The sequence below is a fragment of the Hypanus sabinus genome, chromosome X2 (genome assembly GCF_030144855.1).
Source record: "Hypanus sabinus isolate sHypSab1 chromosome X2, sHypSab1.hap1, whole genome shotgun sequence".
Lineage (NCBI taxonomy): Eukaryota > Metazoa > Chordata > Chondrichthyes > Myliobatiformes > Dasyatidae > Hypanus > Hypanus sabinus.
In genome coordinates, this window is record NC_082739.1 from 44,373,591 (window position 1) to 44,396,050 (window position 22,460).

At 42.2% G+C, this 22,460-nt stretch overlaps 1 protein-coding gene and 1 long non-coding RNA gene across 5 annotated transcripts in view; one reads left to right on the forward strand and one right to left on the reverse strand.

Annotated features, from left to right (window-relative positions):
• The window catches only part of LOC132385270 (uncharacterized), a 63,841-nt gene that overhangs the window by 33,495 nt on the left and 7,886 nt on the right, over nucleotides 1-22,460 (forward strand). For 2 of the 4 annotated variants that reach the window (XR_009509129.1, XR_009509131.1), the window contains exons 2-3: nucleotides 7,573-7,803; nucleotides 21,685-21,860. This is a non-coding gene — a long non-coding RNA (uncharacterized LOC132385270). Of the gene's footprint in view, nucleotides 1-7,572; nucleotides 7,804-15,570; nucleotides 18,775-21,684; nucleotides 21,861-22,460 lie in introns of those variants that run through there. The other 2 variants (XR_009509132.1, XR_009509130.1) reach the window with 2 other exon arrangements.
• The window catches only part of LOC132385268 (uncharacterized), a 267,698-nt gene that overhangs the window by 12,713 nt on the left and 232,525 nt on the right, over nucleotides 1-22,460 (reverse strand). Inside the window, exons 31-37 of the mRNA XM_059957293.1 lie at nucleotides 18,786-18,935; nucleotides 15,256-15,395; nucleotides 13,220-13,276; nucleotides 12,410-12,506; nucleotides 9,803-9,906; nucleotides 7,938-8,025; nucleotides 5,310-6,046 (exon numbers count right to left, since the gene is read on the reverse strand). Of these exons, the coding sequence (XP_059813276.1) occupies nucleotides 5,310-6,046; nucleotides 7,938-8,025; nucleotides 9,803-9,906; nucleotides 12,410-12,506; nucleotides 13,220-13,276; nucleotides 15,256-15,395; nucleotides 18,786-18,935 (1,373 nt within the window). The remainder of the gene's footprint in view (nucleotides 1-5,309; nucleotides 6,047-7,937; nucleotides 8,026-9,802; nucleotides 9,907-12,409; nucleotides 12,507-13,219; nucleotides 13,277-15,255; nucleotides 15,396-18,785; nucleotides 18,936-22,460) is intronic.

Sequence of the window (22,460 nt, forward strand, 5' to 3'; positions counted from 1 at the left end):
TTGTAATAAAGGCCAACATTCCATTTGCCCTCTTCACTGCCTGTTGCACTTGCTCATTCACCTTCATTGACTGGTGAACTAGGACTCCTAGGTCTCTTTGCATTTCTCCCTTACCTAACTCTACACCGTTCAGACAATACTCTGCCCTCTTGTTCCTGCTTCCAAAGTGGATAACTTCACATTTATTCACATTGAATGACATCTGCCAAGTATCTGCCCACTCATCCAGCCTATCAAAGTCTCCCTGTATTCTCCTAACGTCCTCTTCGCATGTCACACTGCCACCCAGTTTAGTATTGTCAGCAAACTTGCTGATGTAGTTTTCAATGCCCTCATCTAAATCATTAACATAAGAGCTGTGGTCCCAATACAGAGCCCTGTGGTACCCCACTAGTCACCTCCAGCCAGTCCAAGAAACACCCATTCACTGCTACCCTTTGCTTTCTATCTGCCAACCAGTTTTCTATCCATGTTGAAACCCTGCCCCCAATGCCATGAGCTCTGATTTTACTCACCAATCTCCTATGTGGCACCTTATCAAATGCCTTCTGAAAATCTAGGTACACTACATCCACTGGCTTACCCTCGTCTAACATCCTTGTTACACCCCCAAAAAACTCCAACAGATTAGTCAAGCATGATTTGCCCTTGGTAAATCCATGCTGGCTCGGCCTAATCCTATTACTGCCATCAAGATATGCCACTATTTCGTCCTTAATAATGGACTCAAGCATCTTCCCCACGACTGACGTTAGGCTAACAGGGCGATAGTTCTCCATTTTCTCCTTCCCTCCCTTCTTGAAAAGTGGGATAACATTAGCCACTCTCCAATCTTCAGGAACTGATCCTGAATCTAAGGAACATTGGAAAATGATTACCAATGCATCCGCAATTTCCTGAGCCACCTCTTTTAGAACCCTTGGATGCAGACCGTCTGGACCCGGGGATTTATTAGCCTTCAGTCCTATCAGTCTACTCATCACAGTTTCTTTCCTAATGTCAATCTGTTTCAATTCCTCTGATACCTTATGACCCTGGCCCATCCATACATCTGGGAGATTGCTTGTGTCCTCCCTGGTGAAGACAGATCTAAAGTACGCATTAAATTCTGTTGCCATTTCCCTGTTTCCCATAACAATTTCTCCCAATTCATTCTTCAAGGGCCAACATTGTTCTTAACTATATTCTTTCTCTTCACATAGCTAAAAAAGCTTTTGCTATCCCCTCATACCTGATTTTTTCTCTCCGTATTGCTTTTTTAGTTAAGATCTGCTGTTCCTTAAAACTTTCCCAATCATCTGTATTCCCACTCATCTTAGCCCTGTCATACTTCTTTTTCTTTAATGCTATACAATCTCTGATTTCCTTTGTCAACCACTGTGGCCCCTTCCCCCTCTTTGAATCCTTCCTTCTCATTGGAATGAACTGCTTTTGCATCTTTTGTATTATCCCCAAGAATATCTGCCACTGCTGATCCACTGTCTTTCCTGCCAGGGCATCCGCCCATTTAACTTTGGCCAGCTCTTCCCTCATGGCTCCGTAGTCTCCTTTATTTAATTGCAACACTGACACCTCTGATCTGCCCTTATCCCTCTCAAATTGTAGATTAAAAACTTATCATGTTATGATCACTACTTCCTAATGGCTCCTTTACTTCAAGATCACTTATCAATTCCTGTTCATTACACATCACCAAGTCCAAAATAGCCTCGTTCCTGGTTGACTCAAGCACAAGCTGTTCCAAAAATACATCCCTTAGACACTCCACAAACTCCCTATCCTGGGGTCCAGCACCTACCTGATTCTCCCAGTTCACCTGCATGTTGAAACCTCCCATTACGACTATCCAAATACTTGTAGATCCTATCTCTTAGTACTCCTTCCAATAGTTTAACTACTACCGACGTCAAACTTACCGGTTTATACTTCCCCGGATTACTTTTAGAGCCTTTTTTAAACATCAGAACAACATGAGCTATCCTCCAATTCTCCGACACCTCACCTGTGGATACCGCAATTTTAAATATATCTGCCAGGGCCCCTGCAATTTGAAAACCAGTCTCCTTCAAGGTCTGAGGGAATACCCTCTCATGTCCTGGGGATTTATCTACTCTGATTTTCCTCAAAATAGCAAGCACCTCTTCCTCTTCAATCTGTATAGGTTCCATGACCTCACTACTTGTTTGCCTTATTTCCATTGACTCCATGCCAATTTCCTTAGTAAATAGACGCAAAAAACCCATTTAAGATCTCCCCCATTTCATTTGGTTCCATACATAGCCGACCACTCTGATTTTCAAGAGGACCAATTTTATCCCTTACTATCGTTTTGCTCTTAATATACCTGTAGAAGCTCTTAGGATTATCCTTCACCCTGACTGACAAAGCAACCTCATGTCTTCTTTTAGCCCTCCTGATTTCTTTCTTAAGTTTTTTTTGCACTTTTAATACTCCTCAAGTACCTTATTTGCTCCCTGTTTCCTCTACAAGTCATACATCTCTCTCTCTTCTTCTTTATTAGAGTTCCAATATCCCTCGAGAACCAAGGTTCCTTATCCTTATTCACTTTGCCTTTAACCCTGACAGGAACATACAAACTCTGCACTCTTAAAATTTCTCCTTTGAAGGCCTCCCACTTACCAGCGACATCCTTGCCAGAGGACAACCTGTCCCAATCCACTCATGTTTAGATCCTTTCTCATTTCTTCAAATTTGGCCTTTTTCCAGTTTAGAACCTTAACCCGAGGACCAGATCTATCTTTATCCATGATCAAGTTGAAACTAATGGTGTTGTGATCACTGGAACCAAAGTGTTCCCCTTCACATACTTCCGTCATCTGTCCTAACTTGTTTCCTAATAGGATATCTAATATTGCATCCTCTCTAGTTGGTACCACTATATATTGATTAAGAAAACTTTCCTGGACACATTTTACAAACTCTAACCCGTCTGAAACGTTAACAGTAAGGGAGTCCTAATCAATATGTGGAAAATTAAAATCTCTATCACAACTTTCTGTCTCCTGCAGTTGTCTGTTATCTCTCTGCAGATTTGCTCCTCCAATACTCACTGACTATTGGGTGGTCTATAATACAACCCTATTAATGTGGTCAAACCTTTCCTGTTTCTCAGTTCCACCCATATGGCCTCAGTGTACAAGCCCTGTAATCTGTCCTGCCGAAGCACGGCTGTAATATTTTCCCTGACTAGCAAAGCCACCCTTCATCCCTCTGCCTCTATCACATCTGAAACATCAGAACCCTGGAACATTGAGCTGCCAGTCCTGCCCCTCCTGTAGCTAAGTTTCAGTAATGGCTATGATGTCATAATTCCACATGTCAATCCAGGCCCTCAGCTCTTCTGCCTTTCCCACAATACTCCTGGCATTGAAATATACACACCTCAGAAGATTATTACCACCACACACAACCTTACTATTTGTGACTTTGAATGAACTATTATCATTCATTTTTACCCCCGTTCTTCTATCTACTCTAGCATTCTGGTTCCCATCCCTCTGCAAATCTAGTTTAAACCCTCCCCAATAACACTAGCAAACCTCCCTGCAAGTATATTGGTCCCCTTGTAGTTCAGGTGTAACCCGTCTCTCTTGTACAGGTCCCACCTGCCCCAGAAGTCGTCCCAATGATATAGAAATCTGAAACCCTGCCCCCTACACCAGTTCCTCAGCCACGTGTTCATCCTCCAGAGCATCCTACTCTTACCCTCACTGGCACGTGGCACAGGTAGCGATCCTGAGATTACCTCCAGGTCCTGCTTTTTAACTTCCTACCAAGCTCTCCATACTCACTCTTCAGGACCTCCTCACTCTTTCTTCCTACATCACTGGTATCGATGTGTACCATGACATCTGGCTGCTCACCCTCCCATTTCAGAATGCTGTGCACATAATTAGAGACCTCCCTGACCCTGGCACCCGGGAGGCAACAGACCATCTGGGAGTCTCTGTCATGACCACAGAACCTCCTGTCTGTACCTCTATCAAGTCCCTTATCACAAGCGAAAGCTTACATCTATCCTGAGAAAGCTGAATTCATGGGTACATTCTTACAGATTGAGGTTACATAGCACCATAAGACACAGAAGCAGGCAGTTACGCCTTTTGGCCCATCAAGTTTGCTCTGCCATTCAATCATGACTGATCCTTTCTTCCCCTCCTCAACCCCATTACCAGTTTTCTCCCCTTAACCTTTGATGCGGTGTGCTATCAAGAACCTATCAATCTCTGCCTTAAATACACCCAACGACCTGGCCTCCACAGCTGCAAGTGGCAACAAATTTCAGAAATTCACCACCCTCTGACAAAAGAAATTTCTCTGCATCTCTGTTTAAATGGACACCCCTTTATCCTGAGGCTGTGCTCTCTTGCACTAGACTCTCCCGCCATGGGAAACATCTTTTCCACATCTACTCTGTCTAGGCCTTTCAACATTCAAAAGGTTTCAATGAGATGCCCCATCATCCTTCTGAATTCCAGTGAATACAGACCCAAATCCATCAAACATTCCTTGTATGATTATCTTTTCATTTCCAGAAGCATCCTTGTGAACCTCTTCTGAACCCTCTCCAATGGCAGCACATCTTTTCTTAGATGAGGAGCCCAAAACTGTTCACAACACTCAAGATGAGTCCTCAGCAGTGTCTTATAAAGCCTCAGCATCACATCCTTGCTCTTGTATTCAAGCCTTCTTGAAATGAATGCTAACATTCATCACTCAATCCGATCTCCCAAACCCGCATCACTGTGCAGGTGCAGAGGTACAGATTTCCATCTCTGTTCTTTCATCTTTGTGGGGTTGAAGCCCCGGAAGCCCCGGAAGCCCCTACTTTACAGCACAAATAAAATCTTTACCCGAAGAGAACTTCCACAGTTCAATATGGGAGCTACTGCTCATCTTAATGTCGATTGCACTGCCAGTGAGAACATTTCTGCTGATCAAAAGGTGAAAGGTTCAAAGCAGATGACGGTTTATTTGCCTCTTGGTTGAAAACTTGCTTTTTGACACCATTTTATTTATTTATTTATTTGTTTTGTTTTAAGACATACACCCAGTAACACCCCCTTCCGTCCAACGAGCCTGTGCTGCCCAAGTACACCCATGTGAGCCACACATCTTTGGAGTGTGGGATGAAACCCACAGTCAGAGCAAGAATGCACAAACTGTTTAGACAGTGGTGGAATTTAACCTGGGTTGCTGTCACTGCAATGGCATCGTGAAAACCGCTGTACAACCTTGCCGCCCTAGGCAAGACATTGTTTTTAATGCTTTTGAAAATTTCAACTTACTTGCTTATTGTAGGAAATTTGAAGAAAAGCTGTTTCATTACGGTGTGATAGGACGACCGTGGTTCATCGGTCTGTGCACTGTTGGCACAGGCTCCAACAAATGGCCCCGAGGCTTGTAAAACCTGCAGATTATTACCGGAGTGTATAATTGGCTGTGCAGGCGACAAATGGTTGAAGTGTTTGTTAAAGGAATTCATCTGGGTACTGTAACTCTCAAATGGATTGCTCTGTAGATTCCCAGACACATGAGATGTCTGTAAGCCAGAGAGGGAAATATCTGGATTTGCTTCAGCTGAGGGATTTGTCATTTCCAAACCTCCAGCAGCAAGCTGAAGTGATTCATCATGAAACTGGTTTTGGTCAGTAAACATCCTAAGTTCCAGTTCAGGGTCAGACCAGCTGCAATCCGTGAGTGGAATGGGTTGCATTGTTGGAGGATTTGTGTAGTTCGGTGGCCAAGCCAAAGGTATGTAGGCATCTTTTGCTGTCCTCGGTAATGTTTCAGCGTTAATGCCTTGAGTTCTGGATCCTGGTGAAAACCATCCAGCTTCAGCAGAGGCAGACGCCCCAGCAAATCCAACATTCTTCCTCATTTCAGCCCTTGTCGGAGATGGTGATGATCCCTGCCGAATTTTAAAATTGTTGATACCTCTAAACTGAGGTGGCACCAATTCACTGGAGTCTGTGTTAGGTACACCATCAGAATATTCTCCTGATTCCTGTGGCGAAGAGACAGCCTAGAAAAAATATAGTTATTAGTAACACAAAAGATTCTGCAGACACTGGAAATCCAGAGCAACACACACAAAATGCTGGATGAACTCAGCAGGCCAGGTAGCATCTCTGGAGAGGAACAAATAGTCAATGTTTCAGGCTGAGACCATTCATCAGGACCTCTATTATAATCATTAGTAACATGTCGAATCCACATCGCTTGGGGCTTTTTAACTCAGATATATCTAATCATGATGAATTAACTGAGTACCCAAGTTAGCACTGACCAGCTAAAAGATGAAGGAATTAATGATTTCAGAGTTAATACTGATTGTGGTGGGGTGCGGGTGGGGGGGGGGGGGGAGTGGAGAGGAGCTCAGTGGGTCGCTGGGAGAATTGTGGAGAATTTCTGAGAGGTAGAGCAGTCGGTACCAGGAATGAGCTGCTAGAGGGTAGGAAAGAAGGCAAAAAAGGCCAAAGGACCACAGAATCCCAAGCAAATGATCAGGCTGTTCGGTCATCGCCTAAACCAAAGAAGGTGCCTTCCTGAGCTAGTCTCACTTTGCCTGTGTTCCTCTCTCTAAAACCCTGAATTTGTCCAATTGTCTTTTCAACATTGTAATTATACTGTATCTGTCTCTACCACTTGCTCCAGTGGTTTGCTCCATTTATGCAGCTCACTCCTCTGTGAGAAAACTTGTTTCTCTGGTCCCCACTGCCTAACCGCTCTCACCTTAAACCTACTTGTGCCCTCTAGTTTCACTCTCCTTCCCTGAGAAAGACTTGACCTTATCCAAGCCCCACATGAATCTCTACAGAGGTCACCAATCAATACAACATCAACGAATAAACCCAATTACAACACAATTGTTAATCAATTAACAAGAATTGTCATTTTTACCTACTAACTCTTAAATATTAGTTTTCTACAAGAATCTGTTACATTCTAAGTCTTTTGTTTTATTTTTCTGGAAGAGCCTTAAAGAATTACATTACAAAGCTAGTAGAGTGCCTAAGACTTTTGCACAGTACTGTATTTGTCAACATGGAGCAGAGAGAGAGAGTTTGTAAATCTGGTGGGAGCAAAGGATTTTGGGAATGGCGAGGGTGGAGTACCACAAGATGGATGTGGGTCAGGTGGCATAGAAGGAGTGCCAGGGGTGGGAGGTGGTGTGGGTGCAGACACACCCAGTCCTGCAAGGTCATCTGATTCCAAACAATTAGTTTATTCATCATTACAGAGTGTCTCTCTGGTGCTCCCCACTCCCTCCCCTCTTCCTTCCCCTTTTCTCCCTGCCTCCTTCCCACTCAGTCCACTACAGAGACATGAAAAAGGTTGGGAACAGAATCAGGTTTATCATCACTCATATATGTCATGAATGTTTTTTTTGCAGCAGTATAGTGCAATACTACTAAAATTACTACAATCCAGTGCAAAAGTCTTAGGTACTCTTGCTATATAGATATATGTGCCTAAGACTTGCACAGCATTGTTATTGAGATTTTCTTTCCCTGGGATAACTAGTTCAATTTTTGCTATTATTTACAGTCTGACAATTATCTTTTTACCAAAGACTGAGGTAAACTTCGCCGTGAATGGTCAAGCCGGCTGTGAAAGGAGGAGGTTTCGGCATGGGGCACATAACCCCATCTTGTAAAAACCTAGTCTACAGAAATTCCAAAGACCTCAATGCAGGGAGGAGGAAGATGTTCACCTAGATGGGCAGATGGACTACACCCGAGGACAAGTTGAAGGACTGGCACAGGACTGAGGATTCTGGTGAGTTGTTGTCAGTGCCTACGCCCCAGCAAAGATTATGAACTTAAGTAAGAAGACTGAGGCAAACACACAATTTTTCCATTGTTATGATAAAACTCAAAATGCTAAATAAATGAAAAAAAAGACCAGCTCACCTGGATCAGATTAATTTGCCGTTGAATTCCTTTCATTCGTCTCTCCCACATATCATGGCTAGCGATGACTTCCGGTGAATTTGCATTCCTGTAAAGGTGCATTCAGTCACTGTACTCTCAATGCAATAGTCATAACAGTTCACCAGAAGGGAAGGAGTATCACTCTTGCCACAAGTATTGGCCAAAATGCCAAGTGTGATTGAGTGTGACTTAAATGTGAATGTTTTCTGGGCAAGAACATGAGGAATATTTCAACAGATAACTTTAGGTATGAAATGAAATTTTCCTATTGATTGCCATTCAGCTAACTGTATCATTACTTTCGATAGAACATAGAATAGTACAGCACATTACAGGCCCTTTGGCCCACAATGTTGTGCCGACCCTCAAACCCTGCCTCACATATAACCCTCTACCTTAAATTCCTCCATATACCTGTCCAGTAGTCTCTTAAATTTCACTGGTGAATCTGCCTCCACCACTGACTCAGGCAGTGCATTCCACACACCAACCACTTTGTCGTTGACTTTGACGTTCAATCAGTATTTTTAACACTTGATCTCAGCTGAGTTTTGCTCGTTATAATATTCAAAGACACCGCAACTGAAATTGATTTCAGAATAAAAAAACATACAAAACTATACAGCTTAGTTTTCAAAGTGCTTGATACCTGATTCATGCTCATAAAAGACCATTAAATATTTTCAAGTTTAATTGTTATAAATTGTTAAATATTTTATTTAGAAGTTGCAATCACAAAACTACTGCAAAATCAGGGGTTCCCACAGGGTCTATGGCATAAGGATGATTGAGAACCCCTTATTTAAAATAATATCCATTCAGGTATTAATTTTCTGTAAAAGAAATGCTGGGTTTGCTGCAACCTGTATGTTTCTGAGTTTCATGTCACATAGTGCAGGTTGACATAATCTCTGACACTGTAAAGCGTTATTCACTTTTTGTCCTATAACAGAGGGAGAGTAGAGGGCACCAACTGGCACCAGAATTATTAGTCACTTGTTTATCAATGCAATCCGTTTAAATTGCCTTTTCAATGTTTTAATTTTTGCAACAATTTTAATTGGTCCTCAATGTGTCTGACAAAAATGTTTTTGATAAACTTGCTGCATTGGAATTAAAGATCACTGGTGCTGTAAAGCATTACGCTAAATGCTACACTATCATGCAGTTCTGAGGGAGGAACACCCAGGAGGAAACACATGTGGTCACTGGGAGAACGTACAAAACTCCTTGCAGACTGTGGCAGGAACTGCTGGTGCTATAAAGGAATCGTGGTAACTGCTACGCTACTGTGTCGTAATGACATCCTGAGCAATATCTGTTCCTCTGCTAACACCTTCAAGTGGATTGTGTATTTTATCAGTCATGTGGTTATTATGTGGGAACCTGCTACCAGTAAGTTTAGCAGATGCATTTACTACAATGTGGCAATAACAGAACTTCAAATGAGTTCACTGGCTGGAAAGTGCTGTGCATAAGAGTCAGGCTGATTTTTGTATTGAATATAGATTGCAATCATTACCTTTTCAGCAGGATGAGAACATACACTGAGGGACACCACTGTTGTGCAATTATATTCAAGGATATTTCCCTTGAATTGCTTTCTCATGTTCAGAATGGTGTTAAGGAAGATTAATCAGGACATCGGAGGTTATGGGGCAAAGGCAGGAGAGAGATAAAGGAACGGCCAAGCAGACATGATAGTCCGGATGGCCTAGTTCTACTTCTATGTCCTATGGTATTTTCAATTCCAAAACCACAGGAATTAGCCCAAAAGCCACAGGACAGTAAGAGCTGACTAACACGGGTACACTGTAAGCTGTGAAGTCTACAATGTAACTTACCGAGTTTTCAGTGTTGTATAGAACTTCACATTGTCCACAGCCTCCCGATGCTGGCGGTTCAGAAAATACAACTTTGTGTATTTCTTCCATTCCTGTATTTGAGACTATAGCAAGAAATTTAAAGAGTATACAGATGTAAATATTAGCACTTTCAATTTTTAAACAATGTATCAGCAATAACTGATTGAAGTCCTTTGTTGGTCAGGGTTCACCATGGATGTTGTGTCCTAGGTGTCTACATGATATACAGCCCAAGGCAGTTAATATGGAGAGCAAGATGTTGCCCATGTAGCAGGCTCCCCCTCTCCATGCCTCTGATGAACCCAAATGAACAGCAAAGACCAATAAAGTTTGGCAGGAGCTACCAGTCAGCGTTGAACTCAATGTAGGGCTGCTTTAAGGACTCCAGGTCCAGATTTTTTTCCTCCTTTACTCCCAAAGTCTTACCCTTGAGTGGGTATGTACAAGGCAGAGGAGGTTTGAGATCAGTTTCCCTTCTCCTTGCTGAGCTGCCAACCACAGCTTGCGTGCCCCATCTGCCTGAAGCAACTGGTTTTAAGGCACCAGTAACCTGTCTTGGTCTCTTCTCCTGTCAGAAAAACAGTTCCACTAGACTTTGTAGCTAAGCCACATGTGAAAGCCAGGAACTGGACTTGGTTGTCAGAGGCTATTTGAGATGCATGCCATTGGGAGAATTTAACAGGTAGTGGAAGCTTATCCCCACTATGACAATCTTATGGAACCAATAACTGATTATTGGTCATCTACCAATACTTTCCCAGATATCAACTTAAACATCAAAGTCAAACCTCATGGGTGAAAAAATATTGTGTTCAGAATGTAAGTTACAATTGAAGTGATATATCAATTATATTGGCAATGTCTCCACAACTCCCTTGTATTCTGGAAATACAGGTTATGCTCCAACTTTATAAAAAAAATTTGGTCAGTGCTCAGCTGGAGTACCATGTGTATCTCTAGTCATCGGAAGAACATATTTCTTTTCTTCGGTATTCACTAAGGAGAAGGATATTGAATTGTGTAAGGTAAGGGAAACAAGTAGGGCAGTTATGGAAACTATGATGATTAAAGAAGAGGAAGTACTGGTGCTTTTAAAGAATATAAAAGTGGATAAGTCTCCGGATCCTGACAGGATATTCCCTAGGGCTGAGGGAAGTTAGTGTAGAAATAGCAGGGGCTCTGACAGAAATATTTCAAATGTCATTAGAAACGGGAATGGTGCCGGAGGATTGGCGTATTGCTCATGTGTCTCCATTGTTTAAAAAGGGTTCTAAGAGTAAACCTAGCAATTATCAGCCTGTAAGTTTGACGTCAGTGGTGGGTATATTAATGGAAAGTATTCTTGGAGATGGTATATATAATTATCTGGATAGACAGGGTCTGATTAGGAAAAGTCAACATGGATTTGTGTGTGGAAGGTCATGTTTGACAAATCTTACTGAATTTTTTTGAAGAGGTTACTAGGAGAGTTGATGAGGGTAAAGAAGTGGATGTTGTTTATATGGACTTCAGTAAGGCCTTTGACAAAGTTCCACACGGAAGGTTAGTTAGGAAGGTTCAATCTGTAGGTATTAATACTGAAGTAGTAAAATGGATTCAACAGTGGCTGGATGGGAGATGCCAGAGAGTAGTGGTGGATAACTGTTTGTCAGGTTGGAGGCCGGTGTCTAGTGGTGTGCCTCAGGGATCTGTACTGGGTCCAATGTTGTTTGTCATATACATTAATGATCTGGATGATGGAGTGGTAAATTGGATTAGTAAGTATGCAGATAATACTAAGATAGGTGGCGTTGTGGATAATGAAGTAAGTTTTCAAAGCTTGCAGAGAGATTTAGGCCAGTTAGAAGAATGGGCTGAAAGATGGCAGATGGAGTTTAATGCTGGTAAGTGTGATGTGCTACACTTTGGTAGGAATAATCAAAATAGGACATACATGGTAAATGGTAGGGTATTGAGGAATGCAGTAGAACACAGTGATCTAGGAATAATGGTGCATAGTTCCCTGAAGGTGGAATCTCATGTGGATAGAGTGGTGAAGAAAGCTTTTGGTGTGCTGGGCTTTATAAATCAGAGCATTGAGTATAGGAGTTGGGATGTAATGTTAGAATTGTACAAGGCATTGGTGAGGCCAAATTTGGAGTATTGTGTACAGTTCTGGTCACTGAATTATAGGGAAGATGTCAACAAAATAAAGAGAGTACAGAGATTTACTAGATATAATTCGTGATTTATAAATTACAGACTAACACATACAAAACGCTGGAGGAACTCAGCAAGTCAGGCAGTATAGAGAGAAAAGAATAAACAGCTGATGTTTTGGGTTGGGACTCTTCAGGAGAACTGAAAAGTGGAGTGTTTATTTCCCTGCATAGATGCTGTATAACCTGCTGAGTTCCAGCAGCTTTTTCTATGTGTTACTCTGGATTTCTAGTATCTGCAGAAATCTCCACACTTTTCACAAGCATATGATATTAATCATGTTCTCAAATGCAATAAACAGGGACTGTAGCTTTACTTAATTGCTTTTGTATGTTCTGCAAGCGTGGACTTGGTACCATGTAGGCAGTCGCTCCCAGTAATAAATACCTGAACAGACAAGAGTCTGGTTGCCGACTCTTTGCTCTTTGCTTTTGTGTTGCCATGCATTTTCTGCAATTTCTTCTTGTCACTGGTCTGCTTTTCTCTGGAACCAATAATTACTTTGATGAGGAATATCTCAAGAAGAGTTGAACGTAGCCATATAATCAGGTACATTACAGTTCAAAAAATATCAATCAAAATCAATATATTTCATTATTTAATATAACTCCAACATTGAAAAGCAGATTTTCAATATTTAAAACAATTATCTAAGGCTCTCTATTGGTCGATCCTGACCATGGACTTTGGATATTGCTGTCAGTGTGGATGATACACAAGTTACGATATGCAGAGCAAGCAGTTGCCCATTCAGCAGGCTCCAACTCTCTGTGCAAGAATGGCAGTAATGCAATTTGGTACCTGCAGCATCACAGGAGTCGCCAGTCAATGTTGAACTCAACATATTACTGCTTTAGGGACGTTAGCTCTGGATTTTACCCCACGGTTTACTCCCAAAGTCCTCTTCATGAGTGCGTACAGCTGCAAGGCAGCGGAATTTGAGATCAGTTTTCCTTCTCCTAGATGAGCTACCAACGAGCCCCATTTGTCCGCCGGGTTTAATAGCTGAACCACATGTGAAAACCAGAATCTGGACTTGGTTGTCAGTGTCTATTTCAGATGCACACCACTGGGAGCATTTAATAGGCAGTGGGAGCTTATCCACACTATACCGTCTTTCCTGGCTATGATAACCTTAAGAGAACAATTAAACAACCTTAATGAATGTATAAACTAATAATAGCATAGCAGGAATACCTCCTTCCTTTTATTTTCTTAATGTCTCCATCAATTTCATGTATAGTTTTCTTGTTCCTGAAAAGAAAATCGGCACTTAAATTTTTAAAATCCTGTTCACATCATCAATCTTTCAAATTGTTTTGGCATCAGCCATGAGCACTTCATAAAAATTTTATTGATATAAAGCATGGAGTCAGCCTTTCCAAGTCTTTGGGCAACACTACCAAGCAATATCCTGATTTATCGTGATCACGGGACAATTTACAACGAACCAGTGCGTCTTTCGACTGTGATTAAAAAATGGAGAACCCAGAGGAAACAAAAACAGTCACAGGGAGAACATACTCCTTACATGCAAAGATGGGAATTGAACCCAGTTCATCTGTACTGTAAACCATTGTGCTAACCACTACACTGCTGTGTGGTGGGAATTGAAACTGGGTCGTCTGTACTGTAAACTATTGTGCTAACCACTACACTACCGTGTTGCACATTTTTTTATAGGTGGTCATCTCTATATCTACAGTGGTCAAGAGGGGTGGGTAAAAAAGAGACTTGGGCTGGTTGTCCATTTTGGGCATGGCTGTTAGCACTATGCTATTACAGCAGGGTTCAATTGCCTCTGCAACTCCTGCCAATGCCTGTAAGGAGTTTGTACATTCTCCCCATGACTGCATGGGTTTCCTCCCACATTGGTTAATTGGTCATTGTAAATTGTCCCATGATTAGGTTTGGGTTAAATCAGGGCTTGCTGGGTGGCACAGCTCAAAAGGCCAGAAGGGCTTAGTTCACAATGTATCTTGATAATTCTTTTTTAAGAAGTGATTTCTCAGACAGCAGATAGATCCTCCCACTAAAGATGGTACACTCCAGAGTTCATCATCGGGAAAGTAGCCATGCAAGAGATTGTCACAGAGAAGGATAATAATAGACTATAAATTAAAGTCCAGAATTTGGGGTAGTGCATCATGGGGGAGATGGCTGGGAACTTGGCCGACGTGGACTGAAAGCAATGATTTGTAACCAATTCTTCGTGCAATTGATGGGACTCAAAGAGTGAGACAGAGTTCGGGGCTAATGGCAACTGTGGATTATAGACAATTCTCAGAAGCTTCATGACTTCCTGAGAAATAAGTTCTCCTGCTCAGAGGAACATGATCAGCAGGAAACTTCTGTGGTCCAGCATCAGGTCCCAAAGATGCCACACAAGAACTTCAACTTGTATTGACGACATGGACGAATATTGGAGGTAAGATTAGTAAGTGTACAGATGACAAGACAATTAGCGATGATGTAGATGGTGAAGAAAACTGACTTCAGGTGCAGAATTAACTTGCTGAGTTGGTAAAATTGAATTTAATCCCAAAAAATGAGCATTTTTCCTCATCCTGAAAAAAAAACATTTTGGGAGGACTAACACACATTGTTTAAATGTTGGAGCTCATCTCAGCAAGTAATCTGAAACTGTAAGCTGACATTTTGAACCATATATCCTCACGATACAGACTTCATGAGCAGGGACAACATTTAGTGCCCAATTTTATGACTTGGACACAGGTGATGGGAAGGTGATTTGGTGGGGGAGGGGAGTGAAGTATGAAGCTGGGAGGTGATAAGTGGAAAAGGTAAAGGGCTAAAGGAGAAGGAATGTAACAGGAGAGGATGGTGGACTATGGAGAAGGAGGAAGGAACCAGAGGTAGGAAAGAAGTGGTGAGGGGGTAACTAGAAAAGGGAATGGGAGAGTAGGGGGGAGGTGAAATTACTGGAAGTTTGTGAAATTGATGTTCTTGTCATCAGGTTGGATAAGTGCTGCTCTTCCAACCTGACCATGGCCTCTCGTGGCAGTAGAGCAGGCCAAGCCCGACACGTCAGTATGGGAAAGGGAAAATCAATTGAAATAGTTGGCCACCGGGAAATCCAGCCTTCTCCGGTGGACAGAGTGAAGAAGGTGCTCGACGAAGCTATGTTGGGTTTCACTGAGGTAGAGGCATTGAATACAGAAAATGACCCCAAAAAATTCATGGGTGAAATGCAGGAAGATCTATTATCATACCTTTCTACATCACTCTTCACTGATTTAAGTTCTTCTTGTAAGGCACCAAGTTCTTGCGACTGAAATTCTCTCTGATCATGCAGCTTCTCTCTGACAGACCCCAGCTGTGTCTTTACTGTGGAGAGCTCATCCCTCAGTTTCTATTACAAAGATGATTAACAATTATCTTGTGTCCATTGATTCAACAATTTCAAACATCCATCCTCCAAATGTTTGACATTAACTGTAGATATGGCGCCCAAGGGCAATTCCTTTGCTTGCATCTTCGAAAACAACTCTATCACCGTCTTTAATATCTCTATTTTTCCCCTTCAGGGTTCTTTTGAAGACCCTGACCTGGAGTTACACGCTGACTACGGTTCTTTAGGGAATGGGACCCACTCTCGGGGTTCCACAATCGGCATGCCAAAGGTTTGGCCTAAGATTTCGGCATGGATTCAGAAGCCTGGGATCGCGAGGAACAAAGGTCAAGGGTCAGTGTCACCAAAGGAGACCCGTGTGTCGTTGGGGGAGTCAGAACATCTGCTGTGTGCCTGTTGACCCGGGATCCTTGCGATCTCCAGGCACAGAGCTCGAAAAAAGTGATGTAACGAACTTTTAACATCGTAAACCAGCTTATTGGTGAGACATAACTAGTTTGTTATGTCTCACCGCTCTTTGAAAAATGAAGTCACCTCCTTCTCCCTTATTAGGAGAGAGAGTGAGCCTGCCGTATGTCGAACTATCAGGTGAACAATGTAGTCTTTGGGGTAACTATAAGTCTGTGTCTTTGCTATTGCTTTGCTCACGCTTGAGTGCTGGTAGTGGGTGCGCTTTATTTTTGCTGGTGGGGGGAGGGGGATTGGTGCTCGCTGCCACTTACGCTCGGGAGGAAGGGGAGCTGGGGGGGGGGGTGGTTCTAATATTTAACTGTTGTTCATTCTTGGGGCACTTCTCTGTTTTCATGGATGGTTGCAAAGAAAAAGCATTTCCGGATGTATATTGTATACATTTCTCTGACAGTAAACTGTACCTTTGAACTTATGAAACCCCTTATTACTGGGTGTCTCTGGAAATGAGGCTCATTAGCCACTTAGATCTTGCAGTGAGCACGTAAGTTGGAGCTTATCTTGAAGTATGACGGGTGATTGATAAGTTCATGGCCTGAGGTAGAAGGACATGAGTTATACAGCTCTTGTTACGTGCATGTGCAGTTCAGCTCTGAGTGATTATGCAGAAAGTTTGAAGTTAATAACTCATTTCCTTCCTCCTTAGGCCACAAACTTATCAATTACCCCTCGTAATCTTTAACTCACACGCTGGACCATCAGTCTGTGTGAAAACAGACAACACCTTCTGAAATCAGCAATGGTCTGTACTGGTCCACCTTTGTACAAGCTATTTAGTGTGAACATCGGCAATGGCCTATCCTAGCCCGACCATGTACAAACTGTTCAGAGTGATCAGAATCAGAGTGAGGTTTAATACACCAGCTTACGATGTGAAATTTGTTAACTTTGCAGAAGCAGTACAATGCAGTACTTGACAATATAGAAAAATAAATAAGTAAATCAATTACACTGTGTCTTGTGTATATATGTCTATATCTATATATATATACACATCTATATAAGATCATTCAATTAACAACAGTGCATAATTCCAAAATAATAGTCGTCAGGTCGTGTTTGTGTGTTCAGTGTCCATTTAGTAATCCGATGGCAGAGCGGAAGAAGCTGTTCCCGAATTGCTGAGTGTGTGCCTTCTGACAGTAATAATGAGAAGAGGGCATATCCTGGGAGAATGGGGTCCTTCATAATGGATGCTGCCTTTCTGAGGCACCACTGCTTGGATACTCTGGAGTAATGTACAAGTAGCGTAACAGGTCTCTCTTTCCTCAAGAGGCTGAAGTAATTTGATACGTACCCTTTGTCGCTCACCAGTTTTTAATCGCTGCACCAGGTAGAGTATCTTATTTCGATGCTCACTGAGCAACTGCTTTGACCAAGACTGGAATAAACCACAAAGGCTTGTGGACCCAATGCAGCTCATCGCAGAAACGAGCCTCCCGTCAATCTGTACTTCTCGCTAAATCACTAAACAACCAGTATCATTGAAGATCCCTTCCCGACACCGGACATTCTCTCTTCTCTATATTTCCACCAGGCAGAAAATATACAAGCCTGGAAGCATATACCAGCAGACTGAAGGACAGCTCCTGTTCCCCATTACAAGGCTACTGAACAATTGCCTGCTATGATAAACTCTTGAACTTACAATCTATCCTCATGGCTTTGCAGCTTACTGTCTGACCTGCAGTTTCTCTGTAACAGTAGCACTTTATTCTAAACTCTGCCATCACTTTACCCCTGTACTATCTGCTGTGATGAAATTATTTGTCAGATTGGACCTCAGTACATCTGATCATAGTTTTCTTAAGTAATAACAGAAAATACTGGAGAAAGCCAGCAGGCCAGGTAGCAGACATGGAAAGAAAAGCAAAAGGGACCACTTATCAGACCTAAGAGAAAGCGAGAGAGGGAGAGGGGGAGATGGTGAGAGGGGGAGAGGAGAGGGAGGGAGAGGGAGATATAACAAATACTTCCAATTGCTGGGATCTGGAGAGGGAAAAGAAATCAAACAGCTGAAAAAAATCACCTCAAGCAGCATCTGTGGAGGTCAAGGGACAGTAAGTGGGAGGTACGGTCGTGTAGTAGAGAGTACACTTCACAGTACTAGTGACCTGGGTTCAATTCCCACTGCTCCCAGTAAGGATTCTGTATGCTCTCCCCATGACCAATTGGGTTTCCTCCCAGTCCAAAGGCATACCGGTTGGTAGGTTAATTGGTCATTGAAAATTGTCCTGTGACGAGGCTAGGATTAAATAAGACACAGAAGCAGAATGAGGTCATGCGACCCATCAAATCTGCGTCACCATTACATCATGGCTCATCCCCACATTACCTCCTGCTAGACCTCCGTCAATTCTCACAGTTCCTGTCCCCGTTACATTAAGATTAAAGAAAAATGCATTTACAGCTTTAGGAATTCTCATCGGTAATGACTAATCCTCCTGCGGTTGTTCATCAAGGCTACTGAACACCTGGATTACCTAATATCCATTAATTGCTACTGATCTCAAGTGTCACAATTTCATTATTTTACCTCTGCGGATAACTGCACCTCAAGCCTGATGAAAGGTGCGAGTGTTACTCAGTTTTACCACACCTTCTCACACAGTCCACCTGAATATCTATTGTGCAACATTCCACTCCTATGTCCATAGAACCTGCTCGATCTGCGGTTAGTCTCCGAAAGAGACAGTCTTGCAGTCTGTGGAAATCCATTGATCACAGTAAATCTTTACAGAGCATTTCAGTCCCAAATCCCCAGTGTTCATGATAAGTGCATTCATAACCTTAAAGAACTGTAACATGATGTTGAGTTATATTGCAGTGGTGTACTTCCACAAAAAAAAGCTATGTTTAATTTGTATTCCCAAAATAGTGTTGTTGAAGCAGTCAACTATACAGCATTACAGAGAGCACTACCTTCTCATTGAGCAACAGCTGTTCATGTTTTTCCTTGTAAATTCTGAGTTCATCCTGAGTATCAGAACAAAGTTGATTGTACACATTTTGAAGCTTCTCATAGCTCTTCAGCAGTTGAGCTTTGTCATGGTATAGGATCATAAAGGTTTTCTGTAAATTAAACCACACCAAAATGTACAGTTAGCATTTTGTGAAATATGTGTGTGTGTGTGTGTGTGTGTGTGGGGGGGGGGGGGGGGGGAGGCTTGAGAAGGAGAGAGAGGGTGACGACATGAGGGATGGGGAAGGGTATGGGAAGGGAGAGATCTATCACACCATAATCAAACATTAAGCCTTTGTAATGTCACCAGAAATATTGGTGGGTGATGGGATAGCGTAGTGTGATTACAGCCCCTGAAATCGGCAGTTCAATTTTTGCCGCTGTCTGCAGGAATTTAAACATTCTCCCCATGACTGTGTAGGTTTCTTCTGGGTGCTCTGGCTTTCTTCCACGTTCAGAAGCCATACGAGTCAGTTAGTAAGTTGGCACATTATGTTTGCAAAGGAGGCATGGCGACACTTGGCACAGTAAGATCCTCGCTGACTGGATTTGAGCAAAAATGATGTATCTCACTGTTTGTTTCGATGTCCATTTGGCAAATAAAGGAACATTATTCACGACTCAATTACTATGATCATGGCCTTTCTTCAGCAGTTGACTATGAGAAACTATCCATTGCAAACCAATATTAATTTACCAAAGCAATCAAGCCTATCATTTTAAAAGTCTTTTTCAGTTAGACCCAATCTATAAATGACATGATGTATTTTTGTATCATCCTAGAGGGACATGATAATATGGTGAACAGGGACACAGCAAATCTGTGATTTACATGTTTTATTCTTCTATTATCCTAAAGCAGGCATGGGCAAACTACGGCCCGCAGAACTTGATGAAATTATATTAATAAACCTTGTTAACGTTTTTTTCCCCGCAATTCTGGCGTTTTCCCAATAGATGAGGCACTCTATATACATTGACCTTTTTTGAGGTGCAGCGTATTACTCCACATTTGCACTTTACTCTTTGTTCGGCTCGACCTATTTGTGTGAACACGCGTTCAGCGTCATGAACATCAACAAAGCCAGCCACAGATCCAAGTTAACTGACCAACACCTCAGATCCATCCCGAGAATCGCCACAGCAAAACTAAATCCAGACTTTGATGCGCTGGCTAAAAAGGGAGACCAACAACACTGTTCCCACTGAAATTAAAAATAAGTTTCTTTGTTGTGTTATGTAAAAAATGCATTTGAAAATATTTTTTTCAATAAGCCTTACATGTTACATGTCATTTCTGTTAAGTGATGGACATGAGTAGTGTGCAGGTGCACGTACGTTCTCAAAATAAAAAAATGCGCTCCAGATCAAATAACGCGCTCCGCATACTGGCGCGCTGTCATTGTTCTGTCCTTGTGCTGGTCGTTGTTGAGTTTTGGCACAGGGGACAATTGAATAAGAAGGAGCAGGACAAGTAGACCTGCATCTCCTACCATTTTTGAAATAAAGACAGTCAGGAGGAGAGTGATGATGATAATATCTTGAAGGATAACAGAATTTTCAGTGCTTTAAAATAATAACTGTTACTATTAAAAAAAGCTGTATTTTATTCATTTAATTTTCAGTGTTTTAAAAGTCATTTCAATAAATAGCTAAATACCATGGGACTTCAAAGCCAGATATTTTGTTGTAATGCATTTGTTCATTTTCAATTGAAATTAAAGCACATGTTTTCTAAATATCCCATGATATTTTATTTTCTCTTATGAGGTGTATTACCAAAACACTCCGTCCATCTGCTCCTGGTCCGGCCCCCCTGTCAGATTTTAGAACCCTTTGTGGCCCACAAGTCGAAAAGTTTGCCCACCCCTGTCCTAGAGAGACATGATAATATGGTGAATATGGACAGACCCAGTCTATGACTTACATGTTGTATTTTTATATAATCCCAGAGGGTTATGATAATATGGTGAATACGGACAGACCCAATTTGTGATTTACATGTTGTATTCTTATATAATCCTAGAGGAATATGATAATATGGCGAATAGGGACAGACCAAATCTGTGACTTACATGCTGTATTATTACACTACCGAGAGTAGTGGTACTAAATTGTTCGGGCTCACGCATGCGCACCGGGCAGAAGGGACCAGAAGTGGTGCCTTGCAGCCTCGCAGTATCTCTTTGCAGGCAGCTTTCTGTAGTGGGAGTTGCTATGTTACCACTATCTTAATTGGTATTACAGGCAGTCCCCGAGTTACGAACGTCCGATTTACGGACAACTCGTACTTACAAACTGAGGAAGGAGAACGCCGTCCACCATTTTAAGTCGGATCGCAACACCACCCGCCATTTTAAGTCGATGCCATTGTCACTGTGTTGAATGTTTAACTTTGTATTTGGCTTAAATTTTTCTTAGTAAGATTCACCCTGACCCCGCCCTCCACCACCCCCCCCCCCCCCCACCCCGTTCTGGTCAGCTGGTGGCGCAGTCAGATCAGCACCGGACTAGAGAACGGAGGATCCCAAGTTCGATTTAGTGGCAGACCGCTCCCGTGCTGGGTTGATGTCGATCCAGTGACTCCCGTACCATCCGTGCCGGGTTAATGTTGAGCTCGCAACTCAACCTCGTAAAAAAAAAACACTGCCACTTCCAGTTTAAATTCTTACGTGGAATATTGTGGAGGATCAAATACCCAAACCCAGCACAGCCCCCACTTGTCCCATTTAACCTGTCTCAGTGCGGTGCAGTTTAGAACTCGGGGAATTCAGGGCTGTGGTCCTTAGGACCCAGCAGACCTCTGGAGTCGGTGCAGGTCGGGACCCGCCGCCCACAGTATTTTTGTTCCATTGACAGGAAGCAATCGCGATTGAAAATAAAGTGGAAATAATAAAGCGTTTGGGAAGAGGTGAAACGCCATCGGTCATTGGAAAAGCGTCAGGCTACAGTCGGTCAACGTTTGGAACAATTTTAAAGGATAACAGATAAAGTGAGAATAATGGAGCATGTGAAACGCCCTGCCCCGATGAAAGGTACAATTATTACTAAGCAACGCAGTGGTTTAATTATTGGAATACATACATTTCTTAAGTGTTTTATATGCATAGAAAGGTAAAATATATACTATATACTAAGACAAACATTTGATTAACTGACGCTGAATAATACTGGATGTAATTGTTCCGACTTATGTACAAATCCGACTTAAAGACGGACTCAGGAACTGAACTCGTACGTAACCCGGGGGACTGCCTGTACTTATTTTTATAATGTTCACATTACAACAGCTTTCATTCTATGTTTCATTATTTAATTTTATTTCAACATGAAAAATAAATAAATAAAAATTGACTGTTGAACTCAGTGTGATGACTGGGGCTGAACACTTTTCTGCTAGTTCCCTGAAATTTGGCTTATAACTACAGACAGCCAGTCTGAGATGGCCTGTGAGGTGTCTGTCAGTAAGACAGCTCCTGTACTTAGATTTAATTAATTTTCATCTGTTGCAGCACAGCGCCCTCGCAAACCTCCTGACAGACTGAATGTTGAACCTGCCACGTTTTTCAGATTTTTTGTATTGGTAAACCGTTCCTGAGACACTAGTATAATTTTCAGCAGTACGCAAGCTAATG